Here is a 26674-nt window from a genome sequence, read left to right on the forward strand (position 1 = left end):
AAACTCTCAGCAAAGTGGGAACAGAGGGGGCATACCTAAGCGTAATAAAGGCCATGTATAACAAACTCACCGCCAGCATCATACTCAATAGGCAAAAACTACAAGCATTCCCCTTACGATCAGGAACAAGACAGGGATGTCTGCTTTCACCTCCCTTATTCAAGATAGTACTGGAAGTCCTAGCCACAGCAATTAGACAAGAAGAAATAAATGGCATCCAAATTCGAAAGGAATTAGTAAAACTGCCTTTATTCACAGATGACATGCTTCTGTACATAGAGAACCCCAAGGATTCCACCAAGAATCTACTAGAACTGATAAATGAATTCAGCAAAGTAGCTGGATACAAAATTAATATCCAGAAATTAGTTGCATATTTATACACCAACAGCAAACTAATAGAAAGGGGAATCAAGAAAATAGTCCCATTCACATTGCTTCAAAAAGATTAAAATACTTAGGAATAAACCTAACCAAGGGTATTAAATATCTATACTTGGAAAATTATAAAACACTAAGAAAAGAAATTGAAGAAGATACAACACATACTGTGTTCATGGATAGGAAGTATTAACATAATTAAAATGCCCATACTACCTAAAAGCAATCTATAGATGTAGTGCAATTTCTATCAAGATTCCAATGACATATTTCACAGAACTGTAACAAATATTTCAAAAATGTATATGGAACCACAAAAGTCCCTGAATAGCAACAGCGATCCTGAGAAAGAAGAACAAAGTTGTAGGAATCACACTACCTAATATGAAATTGTACCATAAGGCCATAGTAATCAAGACAGCATGGTACTGGCATAAAAACAGACACATAGATCAATGAACAGAATAGAGAGCTCAGAAATAAACCTTTGCCTTTATAGTCAATTAATACTTGACAGAGGAAACAAGCACATAAATGGGCTAAAGGTAGTTTATTCAATAAATGGTGTTGGGAACATTGGACAGATAATGCAGAACAATGAAACTAGACCACTTGCTTACATCACACACAAGAATAAATTCAAAATGGATCAAAGACTTAAATGTTAGACCCTAAATCATAAAAATCATAGAAGAAAACATAGGCAACAAAGTCTTGGACATTGCTGCCTGAGAAATTTATCAGATATATCTCTCCAGGCAAGGGAAATAAAAGAAAAATAAACAAATGGGACTATATCAAATGAAAAAGGTTTTGCACAGCAAAGGAAATCTTCAACAAAATAAAAACACAATTCACAGAATGGGGAGAACATATTCACTAATGCATTTGATAAGAGAATAATATCCAAAATTTGTAAAGTACTTACAAAACAACACCAAAAACCCCCACAAACAACCCAGTTAAAAAATGGGCAAAGGCCCTGAATAGACATTTCTCCAAGCGGACACACAGATGGCCAAAAGACATAGGAAAAGATGCTCACCATCACTTATCATCATAGAAAGGCAAATTAAAACCTCAATGAGATACAGTCTCATGCCTATCAGAATGGCTGTCATCAATAAAAGTCAAAATACAATTGCTAGTGAGGATGTGGCAAAAGGGGAACCCTTTTGCACCATTGGTGGGAATGCAGACTTGTGCAGCCACTGTGGAAAGCAGTATGGAGTTACCTCAAAATATTAAAAATGGATCTGTCTTTTGACCCAGTGGTCCCACTTCTGGGAATATATCTAAAGGAACCCAAAACACTGTTTTGAATGAACATAAGCATCCCTGTGTTCATTGCAGCGTTACTTACAGTTGCCAAGATATGGAAGCAGCCCATGTCCATCAATAGATGAGTGGATAAAACAACTATGGGACATTTACACAATGGAATACTACTCAGCTGTAAAAAAGAAAAGTTTACCCTTTGCAACAGTATGGAATGACCTGGAGAACATTATGCTAAATGAAATAAGCCAATCAGAGAAAAACAAATACTATATGATTTCACTCATATGTAGAATCTAATGAACAAACTGAATTAATAAGGAAAATGAGGACAGGCTCATAGATGGAGAACAGGATGACAGCTAGTTGGTGGGGGGAAAGGTTAAGGGGTGGAGGGATTGAGCAAAAAGAAAAAAGGATCATGGACATGGACAATAGTGTAGTGATTGTGGGAGGAGGAGGATATAAGGGGACTAAGAGATAATGTAAAAAATACAATAAAAATAAAAATAAATAAAAGCATGGATAGGTATCAAAGATATATTCAAAAGCAGTATCACTATATACATTTTGAACACAATTTCCTTGAAATATTACAGGATTCATAACCCCCAAATATTAAGATTACTTATCTCTGGCAATGGAATTATGAGTACCTTCAAATTGTTTTTTTGTGCATGATAATATTTTAAAATTATTTCTACACTAAACTTTCGCTTTTGTACATATAATAAATATTATTAAAAATACTATTTTTGGCTATGAAAAAATATATAGCAGGCAATGGTAATTTCACATATGGTATTTCAGTGAATCCACCCTGTAATACAAGTGTTACCATTTAACAACCTTTCTCCCTGTTTACTGGATGCGAAAATTAATCCTCAAAGTGATTAATTGACTTAGAGTCACATAAATGTCAAAGTTGGGACTGGAAACAAGACCCAAATACTATTCTTTCCACACTGGGATCAAATTTAGTGACCAAAAAGACCTAAGAAGTGTTCTTTTTTAAATTTATTTCATTTTTACTGAAGAAATTCTCACAGGTGGTACAGAGGGTGATAATTTGTAGCTGCTTTTTCAGCATAGCCATCAGGGTGATGAAAGTGAACATCATAAGCAGCCTTTATAGGCTAGCTTTTGCCTTGCCTCAGTGTAGGTGAGAAAATTGTTATTTGAAAACACTTGCTGCTAAAACAAATTATCAAAATTGATTCCAAATCAATGGGCTGGCATTTCCTTGATAAAGGTTGTCCTCTTTCCAACCAGGAGGGAGGGTGATGGGGGCTGGATTAGAAGACAAAGATCTCTGCTGTTCAACCAGGAGCTGTGGAAAGCATGGCATAACCCACACATTCATTTGTTCTTCATTCTTTCACGTATTGACTCAATCATTCCAAACTACAAATAAACAAGAAAATTATTTCAAATAAAGGTCAAGCTAACCTGCAAAATATGACTCAAGTAAAGGTCAACCAGTCACTAACTGTGACTAACCCAAATGGGTTTATGCTCCAGGGCAGGTGAGTGGAAATGAAGGACTTGGAAATGACAAAGAGCGCAGGCAGAGTGGACAGTTGAGGGAAAAACATGACAGTCACGGGAGTCACTTGAGAGGGGCCTGATTCTAATATAGACCCTCATTGCAGTTGTGTGTTCCTCAGTGAGAGGGATATGAGCCAGCTGAGAAAGGGGCTGGGGACTTTGGGAGAAAATACAATTTGTGAGGAAAAGTTAAAGTGTTAGAATTGTTCAGAATAAAGAGATTTTACTCATTGGCTCTAATAGGTTTATTCTCTCCAGTAAATTTTCATTGATACAAAAATTATAAAATTAATATAAAGCTTCTTCAATTTACTGAGTGCCTAGCATGAACCAGATGAGTGACAGGCGTATGAAATAGATTATCTTGTTTAAGACTTACAGCAATCCTATAGCATTATCATCTTTTTATAGAACAGGAAGTGGCAGTTAGAGACATTAACTAGGTTGGTCAAATATTCTTATGGATTTAAACTACAGTTATTAGTACTTAATTGTGTATACTTTTCTACTCTCAGAAAGAGCTATTAGCCTTTATTTCTTGATAATCTCTTCAATTTATAAACTCATTGATGGCAGGAAGGCATATATTTATATACCTTTCTGCCTTACATATTTCAGGAAACTCCGAGATAAAAATATGGTTTGTGGTACAAAAACTTATTGATGAATTAATTGCAGGAAAATGTCTCTACTTAAAGATTAACTGAAAGGGAGGTGAGGGAAAGGAAAATAACAGTTGAAATCACACAGCAATCAGTGGCAAAACCTAGTGTGTCTTGATTGGTTTCAAAGGTCTTATGTTTTTGAAATCTACTATGCTTTTTTTTATAGGAGTCACAGAAGAGAATTCCCTCCAAGTATTACTACTTAAAAACCCTATCATGGAAAGCAGGTGAAAAGTTGAGATGTCTTAGCTATAAGTAACAAGCCAAGTGGCCCAGTTTGTTTAGAACTTGGCTCCTCAAGTCAAATTGCTTGGGTTCAAATTCTAGTTTTATCACCCTTGTTTGTGTTATTGTTTCTACTACCTTCTCCTACCTTCCTGTGAGAGGATTATCCTGTTCTAACCCACTGGCATGCCTTGGCTAATCAAATGTGAACAGGAAGGTGTTTGTAATGTCTGAACAGAAACATTAAGAGTCACTGTATACCTAGCCATTGATCACTTTCCTTCTGCCATGGGACCATCCCAACCCTGAGAGGGGTTGCTTCTCTGTTGATGGAAACGTGGGTTACAGCCAAGCCATGGAGGACATCTAACATAAGGGAGAATTTTTTTTTTTAAATACACATCTGTGATTGAAAAGCATCAAGATGTTTGTTAGTTTATTCATTTGACTAGCTAGTATTCAAGTTGTTCACCTACGCAAGTTACTTAATCCCTTTGTGGTTTGGCTTTCTCTATTCTTTTTTTTGGAAGGGCATGATTTAGTAGTTGTAGTTATTAAATAAGTTAATGTAGATACAGTACTTAAACCAGTGATGTGCTGGCAAATATTTCTGTGAAGAAAAACATCTTGATCCATCATGTTTGCCAATTTATGTTGTGTAAGTACTTCCTCCATGGCTGATTCTAAGCTACTGCCATGATGTCACTGAATAAGGAGTTCAAAAGAGGTACAAACAATTGATGATCAAAAGTAGGATCTGGTACACTGCTGAATTTCAAACAATGCATATAGCAAACACTATATTAGAGCATATTGAATAGTAAACACTACAGAAAAGTTGATTTTCTGAAGACAGGTGACTGAATAAAATGACTTCTCAAATCCTTAAGATCTTGTATTTGGAAGCCCACTCAGAGAACTTCAGCACTGGAAGTAAACTTAGAGATGCTTTAGTATACCCATTTCATATTAATAGACAAGGGAACTGAGGCTCAGAGAGGCTGAGTAGATTGCTAAAAGTCACACAGGTCAGTATGAAGCAACACCATGGCTCCTACTGTCCAATACACACTCTTCCCTTCCAACGTGAACCACCTATTTTAAAAAATTGGTATGAAGGGTATCAGCAAAGAAAAAAATGTGTAAATAATGCTTCTTAACTATTGCAGTTTCTGATATGAAATAATAGTAACAATAATAAAAGATTAAAATTAAACCCTAGTCATATGTATTGATGATCCTGTGGCTTTTTTTGTGTGTATGACTGAGTTCATCTTGAGAAAAGTTGTGATTAGGAAAAAAAAGTTTAATAGTATATAGTTGTCATGTATCATTTTGCAAAAGTGATGATTATTAGGAAGAATTGTGTTATCAATCACTGAGATGTCTAATTAAGGGTGGTTATTTTGACTATTAAAATGAGTGCATCATCTCCTGGCATTCCCTAGTAATATCTCTGCCTAAAAATATTGCAGTACACCCCCCTGCAGTATAGTCCCAAATTAGTGCTTTTCAGACCAATAATGCAGTGTGTTCCCATCTTAAGGTAATAGTGATTCATTTTTTTTTTTTTTTAACCATAGTGGTTACTGGCTGTAACTATGGAATGCATTGTCATGGAAACCACATTCCCCCTTCTCTTCCCCTCCCCTTCAATTCACCCCAGAGCTATTATTGAGAGACAAGGATTAAGAGAAAGTATTTTGTCAGATGCGTATAAACAGATCACAAATATACAATACACACACAAGCATACACACAGGGAAGTGTGTGTGAGTACAGAGAGAGAGAGCCAAATGAACTCTCTTTGATTAAAGTTAAACAAAAGATCAAACAAATTAAATATACATATTCTTTATATTTTTGTTATTTGGCTGTCTCAATCTAAACCGGCACAGATGTTGAAATAGGAAATAACTTGAACATAGCAGCCTTTAATGCTGCCCTAGAATAGGAGGTCAGCCTTAGCTTGGGTAATTCATTAGGGAAAGACTGTGTTAGATATTATTGGAACATCACAATATAGAGCATACAATACTTTTGGGGTATTTGAAATCCAAATTATAGGTTAATGAATAAGGGAAATATTGTACAAGGTTTTTAGAATCCAGTCTCCCTTGCAAAAACAGCCATAATTATAGATGCTCTATAGGTGGAAGTGCTCATACAATCGCACATTTTGTGGTAACATAAAGGGATAAAATGCTAAGGGATACACTTAATCTGTGAACGTGACTTTAAGATTCCACAGAAGGCACCACCAGACCAGAGTTCTCCTTAAATGTGATCGACTGTTTAAGCCACATATATTAGACCTCCTGAGCCCCAATAGCCCCTAGATAAGAACTTGACTGAAGCAATCTTGATTCCTAATAGAGAAACCAACTGGGTAAGGACTCTAACACTTAGTGTAAGTATCCCAAAGCCTGAGGCATAGCTGCCCCCTTCAGTTAGAACCAGATTTGCCTCAACTCCCCTTAAGAGGTCTTGCTTTTGTAGACAGAACCCATAATTTCTCAGCAGAGACCCTGTCATAGTAGATTCTTTGCCACCCTCTTAAGCTAAGGAATGAGAATGTAGGGCTGGGCCTGAGAATTCTATTATTATTATTATTTTTTAAACAAGCTCCCCAGGGAATTCTGATGCAATTGAGTTTGGTTCCCAGTAACTTGGGACAGGAAGATAAGATGTTTTGAATGTGGGCAAATAAAAAATAGTTTACAGGGCAGTACCTTTGACTTGGTGGTTTGCAAGTTGTTTTGTTCTTTTGTTCTTGCTGGAATTTTATAAGGTTGAAGAATGTAGTGTCACTGAGGCTCCTATAAATTTAGAGTGCATATGGTCTGACATGGTGGAAATGCATCAGGAAAACATGCCTCTGGAAGAGTTTGCTATGGATGTTTAGGGCTATGTTGTTGCTGCTGTATGCCAAGGTCTGAGTTCAATGCCCAGTTAGAAAGATACTTTTGAAACTACCAGATTCATGTGAATATGATAGGACTGACCCTTCTCAAATAAATCTGGAGACTTTGAAATTAGCTTCTGGGGAAGTGTGTAATGTCACCTGTGAAGTTGCTTCCACTCTCCTCCACCACTTTTCTTTGAACCTCACCTTCATGGCTTACTGATTGTGTGACTTGGGCAAATGATATAACTTTTAGGGCCTCAGTTTCCTCCTCTAAGGAAATATCTCCAGTAACCTTTCCATCTCAGGCTAAGACATGAAATAAGTTACGTAAGTCAAGAGCAACTGCCAGGTACCACAGGAGCTTACCACGGAAATATGTTGTTTATTTTGACAACCCTGTAAGGCAGGGTTCAATAGCCCCATGGACAGATGGGCAAACAGAGGCTCAGGCACTGTAAGTGACTTACACCAAGTCACACTCATCACCAGAACCAGAGCCTGTTTCCAGACGCTGATTTCAAACCTTGCTCTCTTTCCACCTGCTGTCTGTGAGGCATAGTGTCAGGCACTTAGGTGGCACCCAAAGAGTGCTAGTTTTATCCACTTTCTTGTCTGAACCCTGCCTATCATTTTTTCTCCAATAAGCATTTTTGCAGCTGGGCCAGCCACATGCTGATAATTTTTGGTCTTTTGCAATTTTGACAACCTCACTTTAAGAAGAAAAGGAAAAACAAAACCAGTAAAGCATCCACCAGCCTTGACATTCATACTTCCGGAACTACATAAATACTTCTGGGGCTTCTTGGAGCTTGTGAGAAGTCAATATAGGGAGGGGGTGGACTCTTCCTTTGTGAGTTTGAAAAATGTATCAAATAAAGCCTTGGTTCCAAGCCTGAATCTACCACCCAGAGAGGAAGTAAGCTCTCTGCTCCACAGGTCAAGAGCCCGGAGCCCCAGGGAGACCATTTCCAGCCCACTTCTACCTGCTGCCCCTTTGCATGCCACCAGCCCAGGCACACCTTTGTCAGAGGGCCCAGAGGATGCGCGGAGAAGGGTTCCGTGAGCCTCCCCTTCTCAGGGATTCAGCCTCGGAAGTCGCCCATGCTCAGCTAGCAGCAGCAGAGGGGGCTGAGTGTGGTCTCTGGTCAAGTCTGCGCCGAGAGCCTCAGCACACGCATCCCAGAGACTCCTAGGTGGCCCAGAGCGCACGGGCCGCTGGCAGCTGGGCTCAGCTGGCCAACGCCACACTCTCTCCCTCCTCTGGCCCCTCCCTCCTACCCTACTGGCCCGGCCAGCGCTCCCCACGGTGACTCTGGATTGCTGCAAGCCATTGGCTTTTTACCAAATTCGGAGCTGCAGTATTTTTTTTTTTTCTTCACAGAATAATTTCAGCCCCCTTCAGCTTTCATGACAATCTTGTGTGACTGGGGCGAGTAGGCGGGCACATCCTTTTACATGCTAATACTGCCCCACCTCCTTTGAACCCTCCTCTAAGTGCCTGGCTTCCTTTTATTTTTATTTATTTATTTATTTATTTATTTATTTAAAATTTTACCTCCCCCAAATTCACCATAGAGGGGGAAACCCATCTTGGTTCTGTCCCTCCCCCGCACGCATCATTCCCCAGGGAAGGGAGACCCCGAGACGCTTGTTACTTGCCCTCGGTGTTGCTTCTACCCCGGCGCTGAGATGGCTGTGTGGGGCGCAGGGGGCAGCGATAGAAGCCGCTGCCCGGTCTAGGCTGTCGCTCCACATGCCCGGCGAGCACTGTGTTCGCGTCCCCCAGTGAGCTGCCACTGCCGCAGCCCGAAAGGAATGTCCCCTGTTGTTAAGGACCCTGACTGTTTTACACCAATGATTTGCCACTGCAAAGTTGCTTGCACCAACAACACTTTGTCGTTGATGTTTGGATGCAAGGTAGGACGAGGTTCATGTCTTTTTAATGCATGCTGCCTCCCATGGGGGTGCGAACAATTCTTTTGTTATTTGTTTATGTGTCTGCCTATCGGGAGAGTGACAGAAGCTATGACTTGCTGTGCTCTCTCTGGGAGCCGGCTGGGTTTGGGGGCCTGGAGAGTACACTGATATTCTGGCATCCGATGTTGGGTTGATAACTCGGTCGTGACAGGACCGTGGTCTCATGTACAGAGACTCCAAGAGCAGATATGCTCGGAAAGGGGGCGCCTTAGGCTGCTCTCTGCAAGGGATCTCATTGTACATTTAGTTAGTGACTGGGCTCCTGGCCGCTCATCTGCGAGCTCCGGAACTCATCACAGGTTACCGCTGCCTGGAGCCCTGATCGCACCACCCGCGATCAGACAGGGTTAGCTGGGGTGGTAGATGTACTTGAGATGAAATTGAATGTATCAGTTTGCAGTTTGGCACTTTTAAAGCTGAGGAGCTTATTTTTATTTTAGACGGAAAAAAAAATGGAGCTAGGCTCATGTTGCCCCCAATTGTGTATTTTTCTCTGAGCTTATACAATCTACTTGAAATCAACACTCAGAAATTTTATCAGGAGGTGGCGCAGTTAGTGAAGTTTCTAGTGAATAACCGCCCCACCCCAGATTTTTGTAAAAGTGATTGATATTACGAAGGTAATGGTGTTTGAAGGTTTTTGAAGCAGGTTACCATTCATTGCTCATTGTCTGAAACTTTTTTTAGTGAACTCAATAATGTACCCCTGAAAAAGACGCATAGAACTTGGCATTTGAGCGCTCAGAGCCCACAAATTGTATGAACACATGACCCTTACTCCTAGGTACACACCTTCATTTTTTTGTCTTGTGAAAAGCTGGTTTGTATAAAACATTTTTGTGGCAACTATGTTGACTCTAGGAGAAAGCATCATCTGAAATAACTAAAAATTCACACTTGTAAGTGAATAATCACATGATCCCTGTTGTACTGAAACACAACAGGAGCAACTGGATTGGACAGCTGACAAGCATATTAGGCAGTAAAGTTAATGAAACATACACATTCAACTTCATAGATAATGCTCATAGGGAGTGTAGGTTTAACGAGAAAATTGGGAGTCAGGACTATGAGTCTTATACTATGGCTATAGAATCCTCTCTCTTTTCTGAGCCTCATGTTTTATTCTATAAATTGGGAGGTGTAGATGAGATGATCTGCCAGAGCTCTAACATTCTCCAGTGGCCTCTTTCATAAAATCATCTAATGGTGAAGTTATTGCTAGAGATTTAGGTATTTTACTCAGTATGATAGGCTGTACCTTCAAGTCAGTTTTCAAAAAATAGTGATTATACTAAAGAGTAGAGTAGCTAGACTCCTTTTGAAATCTGCAAAAAGGTCTTAGAGTTGTTGAGGTTTGTGTATTCACCATGTGTATGGTTTGTGTATTCAGGAAAATGTATGTGACTGAACATCACCAATAAGTAACTTGTTAGCTCCTCTCCTCAGATGACCAGCCATCCTCCCTCCATGCTTCTGTTCATTCACTCTTCTTTTTGTATTTACAACAGCATCTTAGCAATGTCTACTGTTTAAAATCCATTCCCATAACCTTACAAGAAGTGCTTTGCAGTGCTAAATGATTATTCATATAAATGAATTATTTGTCAAGGGAAATTGAACACAAGTTGATAATCAAATAAGATGCTGGTAAATATGCATTCAACTCTTAAAGCTCATTTTCAAAGGGATTTCTTTTCTGTTGTAATCAAGTTTTCCCATGATTTCCAGATCATTGGAGGGAGGTGATCTACAAGCTCACTATTTTTTTAAAGGCTGGTGAATTACATTAGTTGAGCTTTCTTTTATGTTCTCTTTCTTTTGGTATTCTGGTTTAACAGAGTCAGTTAATGAGACAGAACCATGTCAGTAGACTGAAACATCCAAATCATGGGTACTGGTAGATATTATTCTTTGGAAAATAAATCAGTCCTCTGAAAATAAAGTAACACTTTTAGAAGGTCTATCCCATTTCATTTTTCTAAGCATTTAAATAAGATAATTCCTGTGTAATGAAGTTGGTAATTATATTATAACTATACTGAATGGTTGGTTTATTATGGGCTGGTTAATGTAAGGCTCCCACCTTGGAATCTTAGATATAAAGAGAATAATAGAGCCTTCTATTCTAGCCTTTCTCTAGTGAAATTCTTCAACACTATCTCGCAGATGACAACAGAAAATAATTTTATGTCATATAGGCCTGGATTTCAAAACTAGTTGTACCACTTAATAGATATATGATTTCTCTAAGGTTTCAGTTTCTCATAGGTAGGATGGGCACAGTAAAATACCTATGGCATTACATATTATGATGCTGATGCAAGAAATACAATTTAAATAAGTACATATGCATTCATCAAATGATTAATACTTTGATATGGCCTCAATTATTTTCATAGCTCCACTAAGGGAGCCCATCACTTCCAGGAGGAACTTCTTTAATTGTTAAGATAGTTATTTTGATAAATTGTTAATTTTTATTATGAGCTTGATCATTACTTCACTTCAAGTTATTTTTCTCTATGCTAAGTGTTTTAATAAAATGTAAAAATTTACATATTGGTAAAACATTTGCAAAACAAAGTAGATTTATGAAAATTAATAAAAACCTGATACCATTGTTCCATTCAGTCAGCAAATGTTCGTTGAGCAACCAATGAATGCTAGACACTGGGGATGTGGCAATATACAGTTCTTATCTGCCATGGTCTCAAGGTCAAATGATATTGTAGATGACTATATTAATTATAACATTGATTTAAGGAAAAATATAAAATAAGTATTTTAGTTGAATATTTGAGCAATGAAAGTGGAATTTAAATAATTATTGGGAAAAAACCTCATGAAGACATAGCTGTCAATTTTGAGCCTCCAAAAATGTGTGCTTTCCACTATTATCTAGTAAGTTTGAAACTAAAATTATTAGGATGGCTATTTATTTGTCTATCCTGGAAAATATTTAGCATGGAAAAGTCTAAAACCATGTTTGTGTGTAGGCCAGACTTTGTTAGTTTCCAAAAAAACCCTCTTAAACTGTGTGTTCCTATTATTCCAAAGCCTAATAATGGCTTGAAGGATGCTGAGCAACTTGAGTTTTCGAGGCAGAAATCCCAAATAACTTTATTTTGTCACTTAGCGATCTCCAGCCCCCTTTCTCCCCCTACTTTGCTGTATCCTGTCATTCAATTTATTTAATGTACTATAGAACTTATGACTATATATGTCAAGCATCTTTTTATGCTAGGTTCTTTCCCAGGCACTGTGATAGGCATTAAAGATACAAATGTAAGTATGACACCATTCCTTCAAGAATTACAAGTCTATTAAGGGAGATAATTCCACTTCCTTCTCTAAAATACAGAACACTCACAGTTCCTCCTTGACCTTAAAGTCTCATAGGGGAACAAGAGTTTGTTTTCCAAAACAGAATTTTTCTATTATATCAGTCTTCTTCCTTTCCCAGTCCATATGCCATTACCATAATATGCTGGTTCAGAAAGGTACTTTCCACAGAGAAAGGGGCCTTCTGAAAGGCTTTACCCCTCTTGGTTGTTTTTATGTCATTATCTGAAAATAGACATCTGCTTTACTTTTCTTACTGTTTTCCCCACTTGCAAAAATTCAACCTCTGAATGTAATTCCTTAGCCAAGCCAAGGAATTTTTCCCTCTTTTTTTAAGATATATATTTTTCCCTCTTTTTTTAAGATATATTTTTTAAATATTGTGCTATTTTTATTTTTGTTTATTTTTTTAGATTTTATTTATTTATTTTTAGAGAGGGAAGGGAGGGAGAAAGAGAGAGAGAAACATCAATGTGCGATTGCTGGGGGCTGTGGCCTGCAACCCAGGCATGTGCCTTGACTGGGAATCGAACCTGTGAAATTTTGGTTTGCAGCCTGCACTCAATCCACAGAAGTATGCCAGCCAGGGCCCTTTTCCCTCTTTCTTTATCTTGCCCATATCTGCATTACAAGGGTCAGCAGCCCCTATGAGTCCCTTTCCCTTCACTCCCCCCTTTCCAGCCATCATTTCTGAGGCAAAACAAACAAAACAAAACATGGAATATTTGTTATTTCCACTAATATTCTAAGAGTTTTTGTAAGTGTAATGTTCTCTATAATTATTCCTTTGCTCTTTTTTTTTTTAACTTAAAAGAAGACGCCATTGAAATATGGTTCATACCTTAGGGAACTTCTCCCCTGACCCCCCACAGCCATTTGTTAACATAACAGCTCAGCTGAATCAAATCGTCAAGCTCCTAGGCCACATTAGGTGCCTTTAATATCCTGCTTGATGGATTAGGAGAAGGAAAAGTTCTTGAAAATGCTGTAGAGTCCTGGAACCTGTTTTTTTTTTTTTTTTAACCCATGGGGAATGTGTAAACATTGCATTTAGCTGCCTTAGCTCTCAACAGAAAGGAATCATCTGGTAGAAAGCAAACTTCCTCTCGTCTGTATGGTGACTCCCCAAATAAATAAGAATGAGAATAAAAAAGAGGTAAAAATGGAAGAAAATAGAAAAAAAATGGGAGGGGATTGAAAGGTAGAAGGGAAGGGGAAAAAGAATTTAGCTTGATTAAACATCTATAAAAGCTAGACATATTCCAGGTGCTTTGTAAGTGTTATTTCTTTTCATCTCCATTATATCAGGAAAACAGGGAAAGGTGGAGCACAGGGAAAAGAAGGATGATAGAAGGGTGAAGAGATCTCAGGAAAGAGGAAGAAGAGGAAAGGGAAATAGGCTGTGGAATCCCAGCCTCCAGAGGGTGCTTTGTATCTCCCAGTATCAAATGCCTGTCAGCACCTCTCTTGTGGACAGTTCCTTAAAACCCTGTGGCATTATCCAACCTCTCCCAGGTCTCCTTTTCTTTGTAGGAAGTCTCTATAATGTACTGATTTTGCTTGCTTATTTGTTTATTTATACATAGCTAACTTTGTTATAAGAGTGCTGGTCCCAGAGGATTCACTTATTGATAAATCACCATGTATGTTTTTGTCATTGATAGGACAGTTTTTCTCTAAGAGAATATTTTTAATATTGCCAATGTTTGACTGTTTTAGTGTGTTCTTTGTCTTTATTTTAAAGTAACACATACTCATTGAAGTAAGTTTTAAAAAACATAAATCAAAAATAGAGCACATTTTAGAAGATATTATTGTCCCAAAAGACTGAAGGTAAAAAAAACTGTCAATATTTTAGTGTATGTTATCCTGGTACTATTTTGTTACTGTTGGTCTACATATAGTGTATTTTTTAATTATAGTTTTTTTTAAGATTTTATTTATTTTTAGAGAGGGAAGGGAGGGAGATAGAGAGAGAGAGAGAGAAACATCAATGTGTGGTTGCTGGGGGCCATGGCCTGCAACCCAGGCATGTGCCCTGACTGGGAATCGAACCTGCGACACTTTGGTTCGCAGCCCGCACTCAATCCACTGAACTACGCCAGCCAGGGCTTTTAATTATAGTTTCAATCACATAGAGTTTACTTTTGAATGATTGCAGATTATATTAGGATTTGTGTATATGTTTTAATTGCTGTATAACATAACCATCCTTATTTCTGGATATGTAGATTTTTTACCCAAATTTTCTACTATCAAGAATAAAATAAAATATATAACTTGGAGAAGAAGTATTTTTTGTATTTGGCATTATTTCCTCTGGATAGTCTAGAATAAATAGAATTACTAAGACATATCTTTTAAATATTTTTAAACTGTTGATTATGAGTATTGCTACATTGATTTTAAAGATGCCTGTATAAATTTGCAGTGCCACAGATTACTTTATATGTCATAATACTCTTCAGCTTTAAATAGTTTTCTTCTACTGTATGGATTTATAAATAGCAGCTAATTAGTTTGTTTTCCTGTGAATAAGGTTAAGATTTTGTTAGGCTTTAATGGGAGTTCCATGACTATGTTGGTGTGTCCAAGTTTAAAAATATCTAATATAAAAAAAATCCAGTTGTTCATGTTCAACATGGGTGCCTTAGAGTAACAGCTGTGTACACTGTCAAGACATAAGTCCTGTCCCAACACATACACATTAACCTGCTTCCATATGCCAGATACTGTTCTACATGCTCTACAAAAGTTAACTCACTTAATTATCACAATAACCTTTAGAGTTGGGTATAATACTTACCTCCAACTTACAGATAGGGCAACTGAAGCATATAGAGTTTAAGTAACTTACCTAAAGTCATACAGCTTTTAAGTAGCTAAGCCAAAAATGGAGCCCAGGCAGTTTATACCTAGAGCCTACACTCATTTCCACAATTAACTGTAAGGCTATTTCAAACAGCAACTTCCTATGAGTGCCTTTAAGTTAGGAATCATTTTGCAAAAAATTAATTTTACATACCTTTCTGGGAATAACATAAATTTGAATATAGGGCACTCCTGTCAAAGGACTCAGCCTTATTGTAAATAATTTTTAAGAGGAGTTTGATCTAATACATCCTTTTCTATAATATTAATTTGCTCATTTGCCAAATAAGATTATTAAACTATATGGAGAGGAGGCGACTTTCTAAAAGCATACAGCAAATCACAGAGCCATAGCTAGAACCAGGTCTCCTAATTTCTAACACAGTGTTATTTTTCTATGCCATGATCTCTAACTATGAAGTAGAAGTTAAAAATCAAGGTGAGAGAAGAGAAACTAACAACATTTATCTGCAAAAAGCAGGAAAAACAACACCTTGATTACAGCACTGTTGTAAGAATTAAGTGATATAACACATATGAAAACACTTAGCACAATGCCTGGAATGTGGTAAATATTCAGTACATATTTTCGTCTTCCATTTTATTAAAGCCACTGTGCAAACTGGTGACAAGGTGGAGATTGTGGATAGTCAACTGAACACTGTTCTTCAGTCAGCACAATGAAATGCATCCATCAGTAAATGAGATGTACTTTAGCCCACCAAAACATTATTAAAATGCTTTTATGCAACAAAGAGCAGAATCTAAAAGTTTACATAATTCACACACACACAAAAATCCTAGATTAAATCTGACCCAGAAAGAGAAAATGAAAAATGAGCTAATGAGTGAAACAAGTGCTGAGTGTCTCTAAGAAGCAGGTTGCATAGGGCTTGTGTTCCATTTGACAAAGTACACTTGCCAGTTCAAGGTCCTTTCCACATTTTACTTTTAATATTAAAAAACAATTAGGGGAGGAGTGGAGAGCCTAAATATCAAAAGATAAGGAGGATTAAAGTTGTACAGTCCCTAAAGCATGTTCACAAGAAGGAATGTTGAGTCACAGATACCAGAACCTTGAAGAACCTCAGACTTATATTTGTCATGAAGCCTTTTGCCTTGTACCCATGAATATCCAGGTAAAGTTCCAAAGTTCATATAATAAAATATCCCAAATCCCTTCTGAATTAAATTACCTCTGCATGCCCATCACATCCAATACTTAATGCTTAAATCTTAATTATAATATTCACTTGTAAATTTGTTTACTGATTCTATTTGTTCACCTGTGAGCTCCTTAGGATCAGGGCAATATCACATTCATTTAATACAGTGCCTAAAAGATTGAGTAAATAGACTTGTGTCTATTCCATAAAAGGTAATCAGTAAATATTTGTTAAATGAATAAATGAATTATATAGGTGCTTATAAATGTTTGCTGAATAAATTACTGTAAAAATAAATAGTGTGTATTTTGTTATAGTTTATTTGTCATTTTCTTTTAGTAGTTTGCTTCAGAGTTTCCTGTGTTGTCAAACCTCCTAGAGCTAAAAGAGACTGTGCAATACTCAATGTTTTACCTTGGTATGATAGTCAATTTTATGTTTGAACTTGATTGGGTTAGGAGGTGACCAGGCACTTGGCTAAATGTTATCTTGGGTGCTGTGAGGGTGTTTCTGGATGAGGTTAACATTCGAATCTTTAGACTTAGTGAAGCCAACTGCTCTCCTTAAAGTGGGCGGGTCTCATCTAATCAGTTAAGACATAAATAGAACAAGTAAGCTGAGTAAGAAGGACTTCTGCCTGACTGTTTTGACCTGGAATATTAATATTTTCTGGTCTCACATCTTAAACTGAAACATCAACCCTTCTTAGGACTTGGGCTTGCTGGTCTTCAGAATGGAATTTATGGTGTTAGCCCTCCTGGCTCTCAGGTTTTCAGACACGTACTAAAACTACATGTAGGCTCTCCAAGATCTCCAGCTTGTTAACTGCAGATTTTGGACTTCTCAGCCTCCATAAGTTCATAAGCCAAATCCTCACAATAAATCTCTTTGTCCCTCTGGAGAGCCCTGACTAATATATTTGATACCTACTAGAGTAATATGCCTAGACATGTCATCACTAGTAGATTATCCTTGTCTAGTAAGTTATAGAGGAACTAATAGTTAGAAATACAGTCAAATCTTTATGCCATGGATATCTTATTGCAGAGTATTATAGATTGTTTTCTCTAGGAGGTCATGAATTTATCTAATTATAAATCATAGATTATAATTCAATGCTACTTCAATCACTTTTCCATTTATTTATATATATATATAGATATATATGAATGTTCTTGCTACTTCAATGACTTTTCCATTTATATATATATATATATATATATATATATATATATATGAATGTCCTTGTTAGCCTTATGAACACAGTGTACATTGAAGTAATGACAAAGTATTCAATGATAATTTTTCTTATGAAAATTTAAATGATTAAGTGAAATGGAATAAGCATATGGCCCTAAATTATGGCTTCTGGGAACCTCATAAATAATGTAGTATTTTTTTTAAACATCATGTGTATGTATGAAATTTCTAAAATAAATCATATTATTTGTGATGGTATCCCATTCCATTATGTTTATTAAATTTTTGTCAAATTTCTGAGGTATTTTAAGTCTTTTTATATGATGAGTGAGCACACTAAAAATAGTCATAATCTGTAAAATGCTGGTCCAATACATTCTTACTTTTTTAACATTCATGTTATAGTTAAACGACCCAAGGATTAATATCACTGCATTATATCTCAAATAATAATAGCATTAAATAATGATTAATGATATTACTTCAGTAAGATCTCAAATAACATGGTTGCTACTACAAGGTCAGTTGGCTTGTTATCTAAAATTAGGAGACTGACTTTTTCCCCTTGGATCCATGTGCATTTGGCAAACATCTCCATTTGGGGAATGATAGTACACTGAAAGAATCCCAAGGGAGGGACTGTATCTGATTGTGTTTGAGTTACCATAAGGTGCCTGCCTACAATAAGATATAGTCCCTCTCTTGGGATGCTTTCAGTTTTGCTAATGTGTCAGCACCAAGAAATACATGTGGAAAAAGAATAGCAACCAGGCAAACAGGACAGGTTAAGCTAACTCTTACTGAGTGCTCACCATGTACAAGGTTCTAAGGACTTTATATGCATGAACTTATATACTATCCAAAATAGCTCCATGAAGAGAACCATTAATTTCTATGTGATACCATCTCTTCATGTGTACAACTAATATCAAGTGAAGTGAGGATCCTCAAAGTAGTTCATATTTTGAAAGTAGTCTCAATAGATTGGAAATCCCTGCTACAGTCAATGAAAGGACAAAGGAATCAATGATTGCTGTAAGTGTAGTTAGAGTAGGCTTCATGGAGATAACTGAAATTAACCTGGTCTTTTCATAGGTCAGAAAGAAAAAGGGGTTTGGTTTTGGACTCAAGCCTACTATTGATATCTGTGATCCACTGCTTCTTTGCCAGTGTTGAAAGAACATGGTATCAGAAAATAGTGGCAGGACATTGAAGGTATACCTTCTTCTTGGATGGAAGAAGTAGAAAAAGAAAGGGAGGGGTAGAGGGGGAGAAAGTGTGAAATTATACCTTATCATACCATCTGGATGAAGCAGACAGATACCCTTGGTGAGTCATAATCCTCAATGTAATCTTGGGTAGGCAGACACAGGAGCAGGAAGCAGATTCTGAGGGTAGAGGTTGCTATTAAAAGGTGTTATGTGGCAGGGTCATTGCTCTGGAATACTGGGGAAACTCTCTTTTCTGAATTTCTATTTCCTCATTTGTACAATGGAGGTAGATTTAGTTGGCTTGTTATACTAACCAAATAAGAAAGTAATACTGCATGACATGTAGTAGATATTAAATAGATATTAGTAGTTTTCTCCTTCTCACGCACTCAGATACAGTCCATTCCCATTCACTTTTATTTATGTTAGCATAGTATGAAATGGCATAGAAGGAGGCTTTTGCACTTTTACATCTAAGATTCAGGAGTGGGAAAAAAAAGTTTACTCTGTGAACAAGATCAGATATTAGCTATATTCAACCTATCTTTACTGAATATTCAGTGTGCCATCATTTTGCTAGGAAGATCTTTTTTATAATTCCTAGCATATTATTAATATATCTCATTTTCTCTTATTTGAAGTAATGCTGGCATAACACTCCCACCAAGATTTTATCTCAGAAAGTCTGAGAAAATGCTCCCAACCCCCTGCCAAAGCACCATCCTTTGAGCACAGATTCAGTAATGCGTATGCTCTTATAGGTGGTACTCATTCCTGAAGGTATTAAATAGATAAACCTTTTCTTAACATGTGCTGCCTGAGAAAAGTTTGCTTTACATATCAGAAAAAAATCTTCTTTCCTTTATTTAAAATACCTACCATATGATTGCACTGTATGTGGGATCACATAGTACTCTATGAACAAACAGAAGTAACAAGGAAAATGGGGACAGCCTCATAAGTGGAGAGCAGGCTGACACTGGGGGCAAGGGTAGTTAAGGGGTTGAACAAAAATGAAAAAGAACTCATGGACATTGATAACAGTGTGGCAATTACTGTGGGGAGGGATTACAAGGGGACTAAATGGTAATGGAAAAAATACAATAAAGATTAAATTAAAAAAAAAGACCAAATGACCATCAGAAGAAAATGCTCCTTGGGGTTCTGCAGCCTGCCTAATTCCCAAATAAAACTTCCTTGAGTTCTTTAAAATGAAAACATTTTCTCTCTGTGCTTGAGCCTTGTGCACTGCCTTTTGCTGGAGTTATTTCCCCAACAAATTGCTATGATTGGTCTCTCAACCCAGAGGGAAGAAAAAGGTTTTATAATGAAAATGCTGACAGGTTCTTATCTACAGAAGTATTAGTAGGGATGCTATGATCTCATTTATTGTCGAAACCAGATGCCTGTTTGGGCTGAAGAGAGATCAGGCATGGTCCAGAGCTCTGGGGTGTTGAATTTTATCTTGAAAAGTTTGCAAAGAAAAAAAAAAATAACTGTAGGGAAATAGGAAACCAGGCTGTGCAAACTGCACCATTGTTCTTCTGGTAAACATTGAATTTCAGTGAGATTCTCAAATGAAGGTGGTTCGAGGGTTTAAGAAGATGGAAATGGGATTGTGTGTTAGCTTGCTGCATGCAGGGCTTACTTCTTTGTAAAGTTTTGATCTGACTATTTAGAAAAAAAGAATTTTTAATATTGATATTATCATAATTTAAAGTAATGGTCATCATTATCACATGGATGACATTTTGAAGTTAGTGATCTTTTGTCCCTTAACACAACAGCTCTATGAAGTAGGTATTTTATAGATAAGTAAAAAACTAAAGCAGGTTGAGTTTAAAATTCTATTTACTATAGATATTCAAGTATCAGGCTGAAGACTCCTTTTTCATGGTATTATTGAGTGGTCAAATAACTAGATGTGGCTAGACTGCACATTTTTAAAAGTCTCTTTCACATTGATATTTTCTAAACAACAATATCCCTTGCCCAAAGCTACAGAGCATGTAGTAGTGGGACTAGGGTTTAAGCTCAGGGTTCTGATGCTAAGTCCTGGGGAAGTCTCTCTTCTCCTTGTTTGCCCCTTCCTAACAATTTCTTAGGGAGTGACCACATGTCCAAAGCAATCAACCAATATAGTTCCAGGATCCTGTCAAGAACAGAGAGCAGAAATGTGATTCAGATAAGTATGTGTTACTCATATTGAAACTTGAAGGACTGAGGGAGCACAGTGTAGGGGCTCATCAAATGTGTATCAAATCAAATAATAATGCACCTGTCCAATGAAACCATAAACATTTCAAACAGTAAGGGCAGAAGTTGAGTTGAATGACTTTGAGTTATTGGTCCCATCTTTCCTATGCTTTCTAACCTCTTACAGGTAGCCCCTGGCCTAGAAATACAATGTTTTCTGTGCCCCTAATAGCAAAAAGTGCATATATAATAGGCCAGATGAAGGCATTGTTGGCTTTCTCTGTCATTATTTTATATCCCACTTTAGGCATCTAGGACCGGGGTGTAACCTTCTTACTTCCTGTCAAATCAGTTTCATGTACAGCTTCATTAACAGTTATTCCTACATTCAGCATTAGGCCAAGAAACTCCATAAGGTTTTTTGCATGTTGAAGTTCTTCTACTTCTACCCCAAAGATTTGTGGTCCCAAATATATCTTTGGAAAGTGAAAAATCTTCATCTCTGTGTAAAGATGGTCTAGGTGTAGGATTTCTGAGCTCTAGGAAAGCAGGGAAAATTTGGTTTAAACTTGATTTTAGATGAACCAGGTTTTCACTAACAAAAGCAAAATTTAGGTGTTTGCTTATGTAGTTATATTTGTAGGCCTAGCAAATTTTGGATGTTGTCAGGCCACTTGCATATATTTTGTTCCATTCATATGTGTTCATGAAGGTAATTCCTAAAATTTCTGATTAAAAAAGGCAACTCAAAATGTATTATCTTACTCTAGTACAACTAGGTATTGTAAAATTTTGGATGAACATTTGGCATTGGCATATGTCTTCTCTATATACATATTTAGAGAAGAAATCCAAATGGCAAACCTTAGATGTCTTTTTCAGTTATTAGTTAATTTGTGTCCTTTACATTTAATTGATGATATTTTATTTCATTAAATTTCTTTCTGAAACAGTTTAGGAAACCTGTGCAGCAACTTCAACTTAAATTGAAATTGAATTTAAATGCAATTATTAACACATTGAGAGACACTGGTTGAAAGAAAATGAAAGCATTAGAAAAAGAACATATATGCATGACATGTGGACATGAACAATGGTGTGGGGATTGACTGTGGGGATGGGTGGGGGGCAGGCTGGGGGAAATGGGGTAAAGGGAAAAAATTGGGACAACTGTAGTAGCATAAACAATAATAAATAAATATATAAAAATAAAAGATAATGAGTAAACTTATATAGGTTTACAAAGGTTCAGCTTTCTTTCTTCTTTATTTATTTATTTTAACATTTTTTTATTGTTGTTCAAGTACAGTTGTTTCCATTTTTCCCTCACTATTCTCCCCACCCCAGCCATCCCCACTTCCTACCCTTGATCCTACCCTGCTTTGGTTTTGTCCATGTGTCCTTTATACATGTTCCTGAAAACTAGGTACATATCGAGATTACCTCCTATCTGGAAAAGCAGACTTGCTAAAATAAATTTTCTCAGTTCCAGAGTATTAATGTTAAGGACCTGATGTGCTTTGTGGGTAGCAATAGTTTTGAAGATTCTTTATTACTTATCAAAGACTTAGTTCCATTTAATATAATTCCACATTAAGTTGTAATGGACCTATCGAGGTATCCCAGTATGCCATTTAGAAAATATTAATGAGGTGGTTCACGTGGTGTGGCTACAGTTGCTCACTTTTAAAGGAATAACCCTGATGTATTCGGCAGTTTGAGGTCCTTGCCTTGCACAGAGCCTGTTTGTTCAGAGCCTTTAAGATTCTCTCTGTGTAGCTGCTTTTGGCAATGAATCATCTAGCACCTCATCTTGTTATTTAATGATTGCACATAAACATTCTACTTGTGTGCCCAGCAAGAATATTATTAGTTTACTTAGCAAATAAATTGAGTATTTATTCTATTCTACACATGCCTAGTGCCTTAAAATGGTTTGGGCTTTTTCCAAGGAGAGAATAGATCAATGAAATTTTAATGGTACGGCTAGTCCTTTCAGGACTCAGTTCGCGTCATCTCCTCATAATAAGAAACTCCTGGCTACCACATCACCCCTCTGCTCCCTCAGAGTTGCAGACTTCTTTCTGTCTTATTAACCTGAACTGTCACAAGGCTGTAAATACCACAAGGTGTCAAGGGTCTGAAACTCAACATCTTAAACATCTAGCCCCTAGTGTAGTGCTTACAATATACTAAATGCGCAATATATGTTTGTTGAATGAATGGCTTATGTAATTTTTATGTTTAATTATTTCAGCAAGTGAGACCTACTATTAATTTTAAAGAGGAAGAACCTGGCCTAGTTTTGTTAAAGCTCCTCTTGCCTCTCACACAGTGACACCCATCATACTTTATTTTTAGCTGCATACATTTTTATTGACCTCAGCTTTACAAGAGCAAAAAGAAAAGTGAGGTATTCGATAAATACATGTTGAATGATGAAAGACGTGAATTCCTCAGCCTTTAACACTGGCACCTAGAAGCTGGTTAAGGAATGGATGCGTAAATGAATCACTCTCAACATAAGATCCCATGGTAACCTATATTTGGTGAGTTACCATCTTAAAGCAATTTATAGTTTTCTAACCACTGGAAGGGATTTGTTTTGCTTTTATTCCTTATAAACTGACACCAGTTTCATCTCTTTGACAGCCTCTGAATCCAGGCATTGTCCAGTGTCTTGAATAGGGTTGAATGATTTATAGTAGCACTGTTAAGAAGAGTTGGTCAAGCGCTTTGTAGGACGAGGCCTGGCTTCAGTGATGTTAGGGGACTGGCAGCCGTGGTGCTCTGAGGAAGGAAATCCTGGAAATTTCCCCTCTGTGTGGAGTACTTCTCAGAACCACCACTTTCTGTGTCCCAACTAAACTGGAATCATCAATCCCTGTGTAACTCCTTTAGAATTAAGTCCAGCTCAAACTAGTTTATTTTCCTTTTGTTAGCTAAAGTACTTTGAATATGTCATTCCCTTTAAGAAATTGTTCTGGTTAACTAGGCAGAACTACTAAAGATGGTTGCTAAGAGCAACCAGCTAAGAAGTTCTTAAATTAACTAACAAGCCACCTCAAACATTTCTAGAAATGAGTGTGTGCACATGTGCATATTCACATGCCTAAATGACAAATGTATATGTAGATGAATAAGCTAGTCATTACCTAGAAATTCAGATGAAGCAGGGCTTCTGCAGAAGTACCAGTCAAGAAGAGAAAAATGATAGTCTTTTGTGAATGTAAAAAAAAAAAGAATGAATTAATTGGAAAGGGCTCTGGTCTGTAGTGGTTAAGCCATTTGAATATCAAAGAGCTCCATATTTAAAAATCATTACAGTAGTATGAATTCTAGAAGACATTTAGAAAATCTAGCTTGTGTATTGTGTATTGGCCAGGACTCTCTCTATTACTTTATTTCTGCTGCCCAGCCCAATGCTCGGCACACAGTAGGTGTTTGTTAATGATTTCTATGTAAATGAAGGAATTATTGTCTAGATAATAGAACCATTGTATCAATGAGGAGTTGAAGAGAAATAAATAATATTTCACGGGTTTATGGAGAAAATGGGCTAAACTAGTTTAAAAATCCAGATCTAATTTTAAAAACTAGTCTAAAGTGAAATGTTATTTCTCCTTTTAATTACTTGGCAGAACCCAAGTCCAGACACTACATGACTTAAGACCCGACACCTGTGAGGATAGTGTACCATAGAGGTAGAGATGTGAATTTATAAATTTGAAAGATCTGGACTGGAAACTCAGCTCCTATCATTTATTAGTAGTAAGGAAAGGGGTAACATAAAATTTCAGGAGACTAGTCTTCAAGTGCAAAGTGGAAATACTAATGGCCTATAAAACACATAATATAAGAATTAAAAGAGATCATAAATTAAATATATAAGTACTTAATATGGCATATGCTGAGAAATATTGACTGCTATTATTATTGTTAAGTGAAAAAGAAAATAAGGTGGTAATATGCTCTTCTGGGGAATAGATTATTATACACACACACACTTGCACAACTGAATACGTGCAACACTATTTCTTTAATCTGTTTTATAAGCTTATCAGTGACTAAAAAATGTAACCCAGGGGTTCTTATAAATCTTCCTAGATCAAAAGCTATTTTTTTCAGTCTCTTACTTAATATTGTCACTGAGAATATCATCGAAGTTGAAAGACTTGGCTAATTTGCTTATGTTACTTATCATCATTAATGTGCCCAAAACAGTTTTTCTCTAACCCCAGCTCTTGAGATCCAGCTATCCAATTCTATGTTAATGTTTGTACAAAAGTATAATTTAGGGCGGAGTGCCTTGTGAATTGAACTTCATTTGCTTATCTCAGAGGAGAATGTCTGTGGTGGAGAACTGCTTGACCCTTGCAGATATGCAGGATAGATATTTGGTTCCTTCATTTGCTGAGCCACTTGCTTTGGCACCCATGGCCTATCTGGATGGAAATCCCCTTTTCAATTTCCTGTGGTTTTGTTCAGGTCTAATATGAAGGAAGAAAGGCCTTTGACTTAGAACAAGTCAGGGTGTCCAGGTTTTCTTGAGAGAAATCGAGTAAGCTCTACTACAGTGCACACAATTGAGACCATGATTCATGTGAACCGTGGCACTTTACAGTCGTTCTTGTAATGATGGCACATTCATTTTTAAAAAGAAGATGACTCAGTTCATCTAAGCATAGGGACACCTCATCCCTCTGGCATAATAAAGAAATTGTAGGTTCTGCTTAAGTACTTTTTCTTCAAATAAAATGAGCCCCATTCAGTGTGAAAAAACATTTTTATTTTTAAGCTTTTTTGGTGAAACTCTTTAAAAGTTTTGTGTAGACATTTTTACTTTAATGATACTTTGAGAACCAAATAAAAATCGTCATGAAAGCTCTTTGGGAGGAAATGATCTAAATAGATCATTATTTATTCATGTTCCATTTAACGCATATGTCTCTATTTTCATGTGTCAGATGTTGTGTGAGGCTCTGAGAAGGCAATGACGAAGATGATAGAGATGGTTTTTACTTTGTCAAGTTTACAACCAGATGACTAAACAAATATGTCTACAATAACAGTTAAAAAGAGGGAAAGCCCTGGCTGGTGTAGCTCAGTGGATTGAGTGTGGGCTGTGAACCAAAGTATTGCAGGTTTGATTCCCAGCCAGGGCAGATGCCTGGGTTGCAGGCCATGGCCCCCAGCAACTGCACATTGATGTTTCTCTCTCTCTCTCTCTTTCTCCCTCCCTTCCCTCTCTAAAAATAAATAAATAAAATCTTTTTTAAAAAAGAGGGAAAATGCATGAAAGGTAGTTATACTATGACTAATTTAAACTGGGAGGTCATGGAAGTTTTCACTGAGGAGGAAATAATATTTAGGAAGGATGAATTTGAATTACACAAGTCAAGATGAATGGCTGTGGGCGGTAGAGTGGGGGCTTCTGTGAAGCAGTGGAAAAGGAAATATTTGAGGGGATAATCAAGGCTTAGTGACAGTAAGAGAAGGGAGACCAAGAGAAAAGTCAAAGGACATGTCAGTGTTTTAAGCCTGGAGTTGCTGACAATGATGTTAATATCAATAGAACTGGGGAAATTAGGAGTGAGTGAGAACTGGATTTTATTTGCATTATACATTAAGTTTGGGATGACAGTAAGCCATCCATGTGGTTAATAAGACCAACAGTTGAAATACAGCCCTGATGAAGTGAGG

The 26674-nt window shown here is 37.0% G+C and overlaps 1 protein-coding gene across 12 annotated transcripts in view; it reads left to right on the forward strand.

The window, feature by feature from the left end:
* Positions 1-26674, forward strand: part of DLG2 (discs large MAGUK scaffold protein 2) — a 1904207-nt gene that overhangs the window by 752401 nt on the left and 1125132 nt on the right. The window contains exon 1 of one of the 12 annotated variants that reach the window (XM_028514361.2): positions 8266-8922. The exons of the other annotated variants lie outside the window; for them this stretch is intronic. Coding sequence (XP_028370162.1) covers positions 8821-8922 — 102 coding nt within the window. The 5' untranslated portion in view covers positions 8266-8820. Of the gene's footprint in view, positions 1-8265; positions 8923-26674 lie in introns of those variants that run through there. 12 annotated transcript variants of the gene reach the window in all.

Source organism: Phyllostomus discolor, chromosome 6 (assembly GCF_004126475.2).
Source record: "Phyllostomus discolor isolate MPI-MPIP mPhyDis1 chromosome 6, mPhyDis1.pri.v3, whole genome shotgun sequence".
Lineage (NCBI taxonomy): Eukaryota > Metazoa > Chordata > Mammalia > Chiroptera > Phyllostomidae > Phyllostomus > Phyllostomus discolor.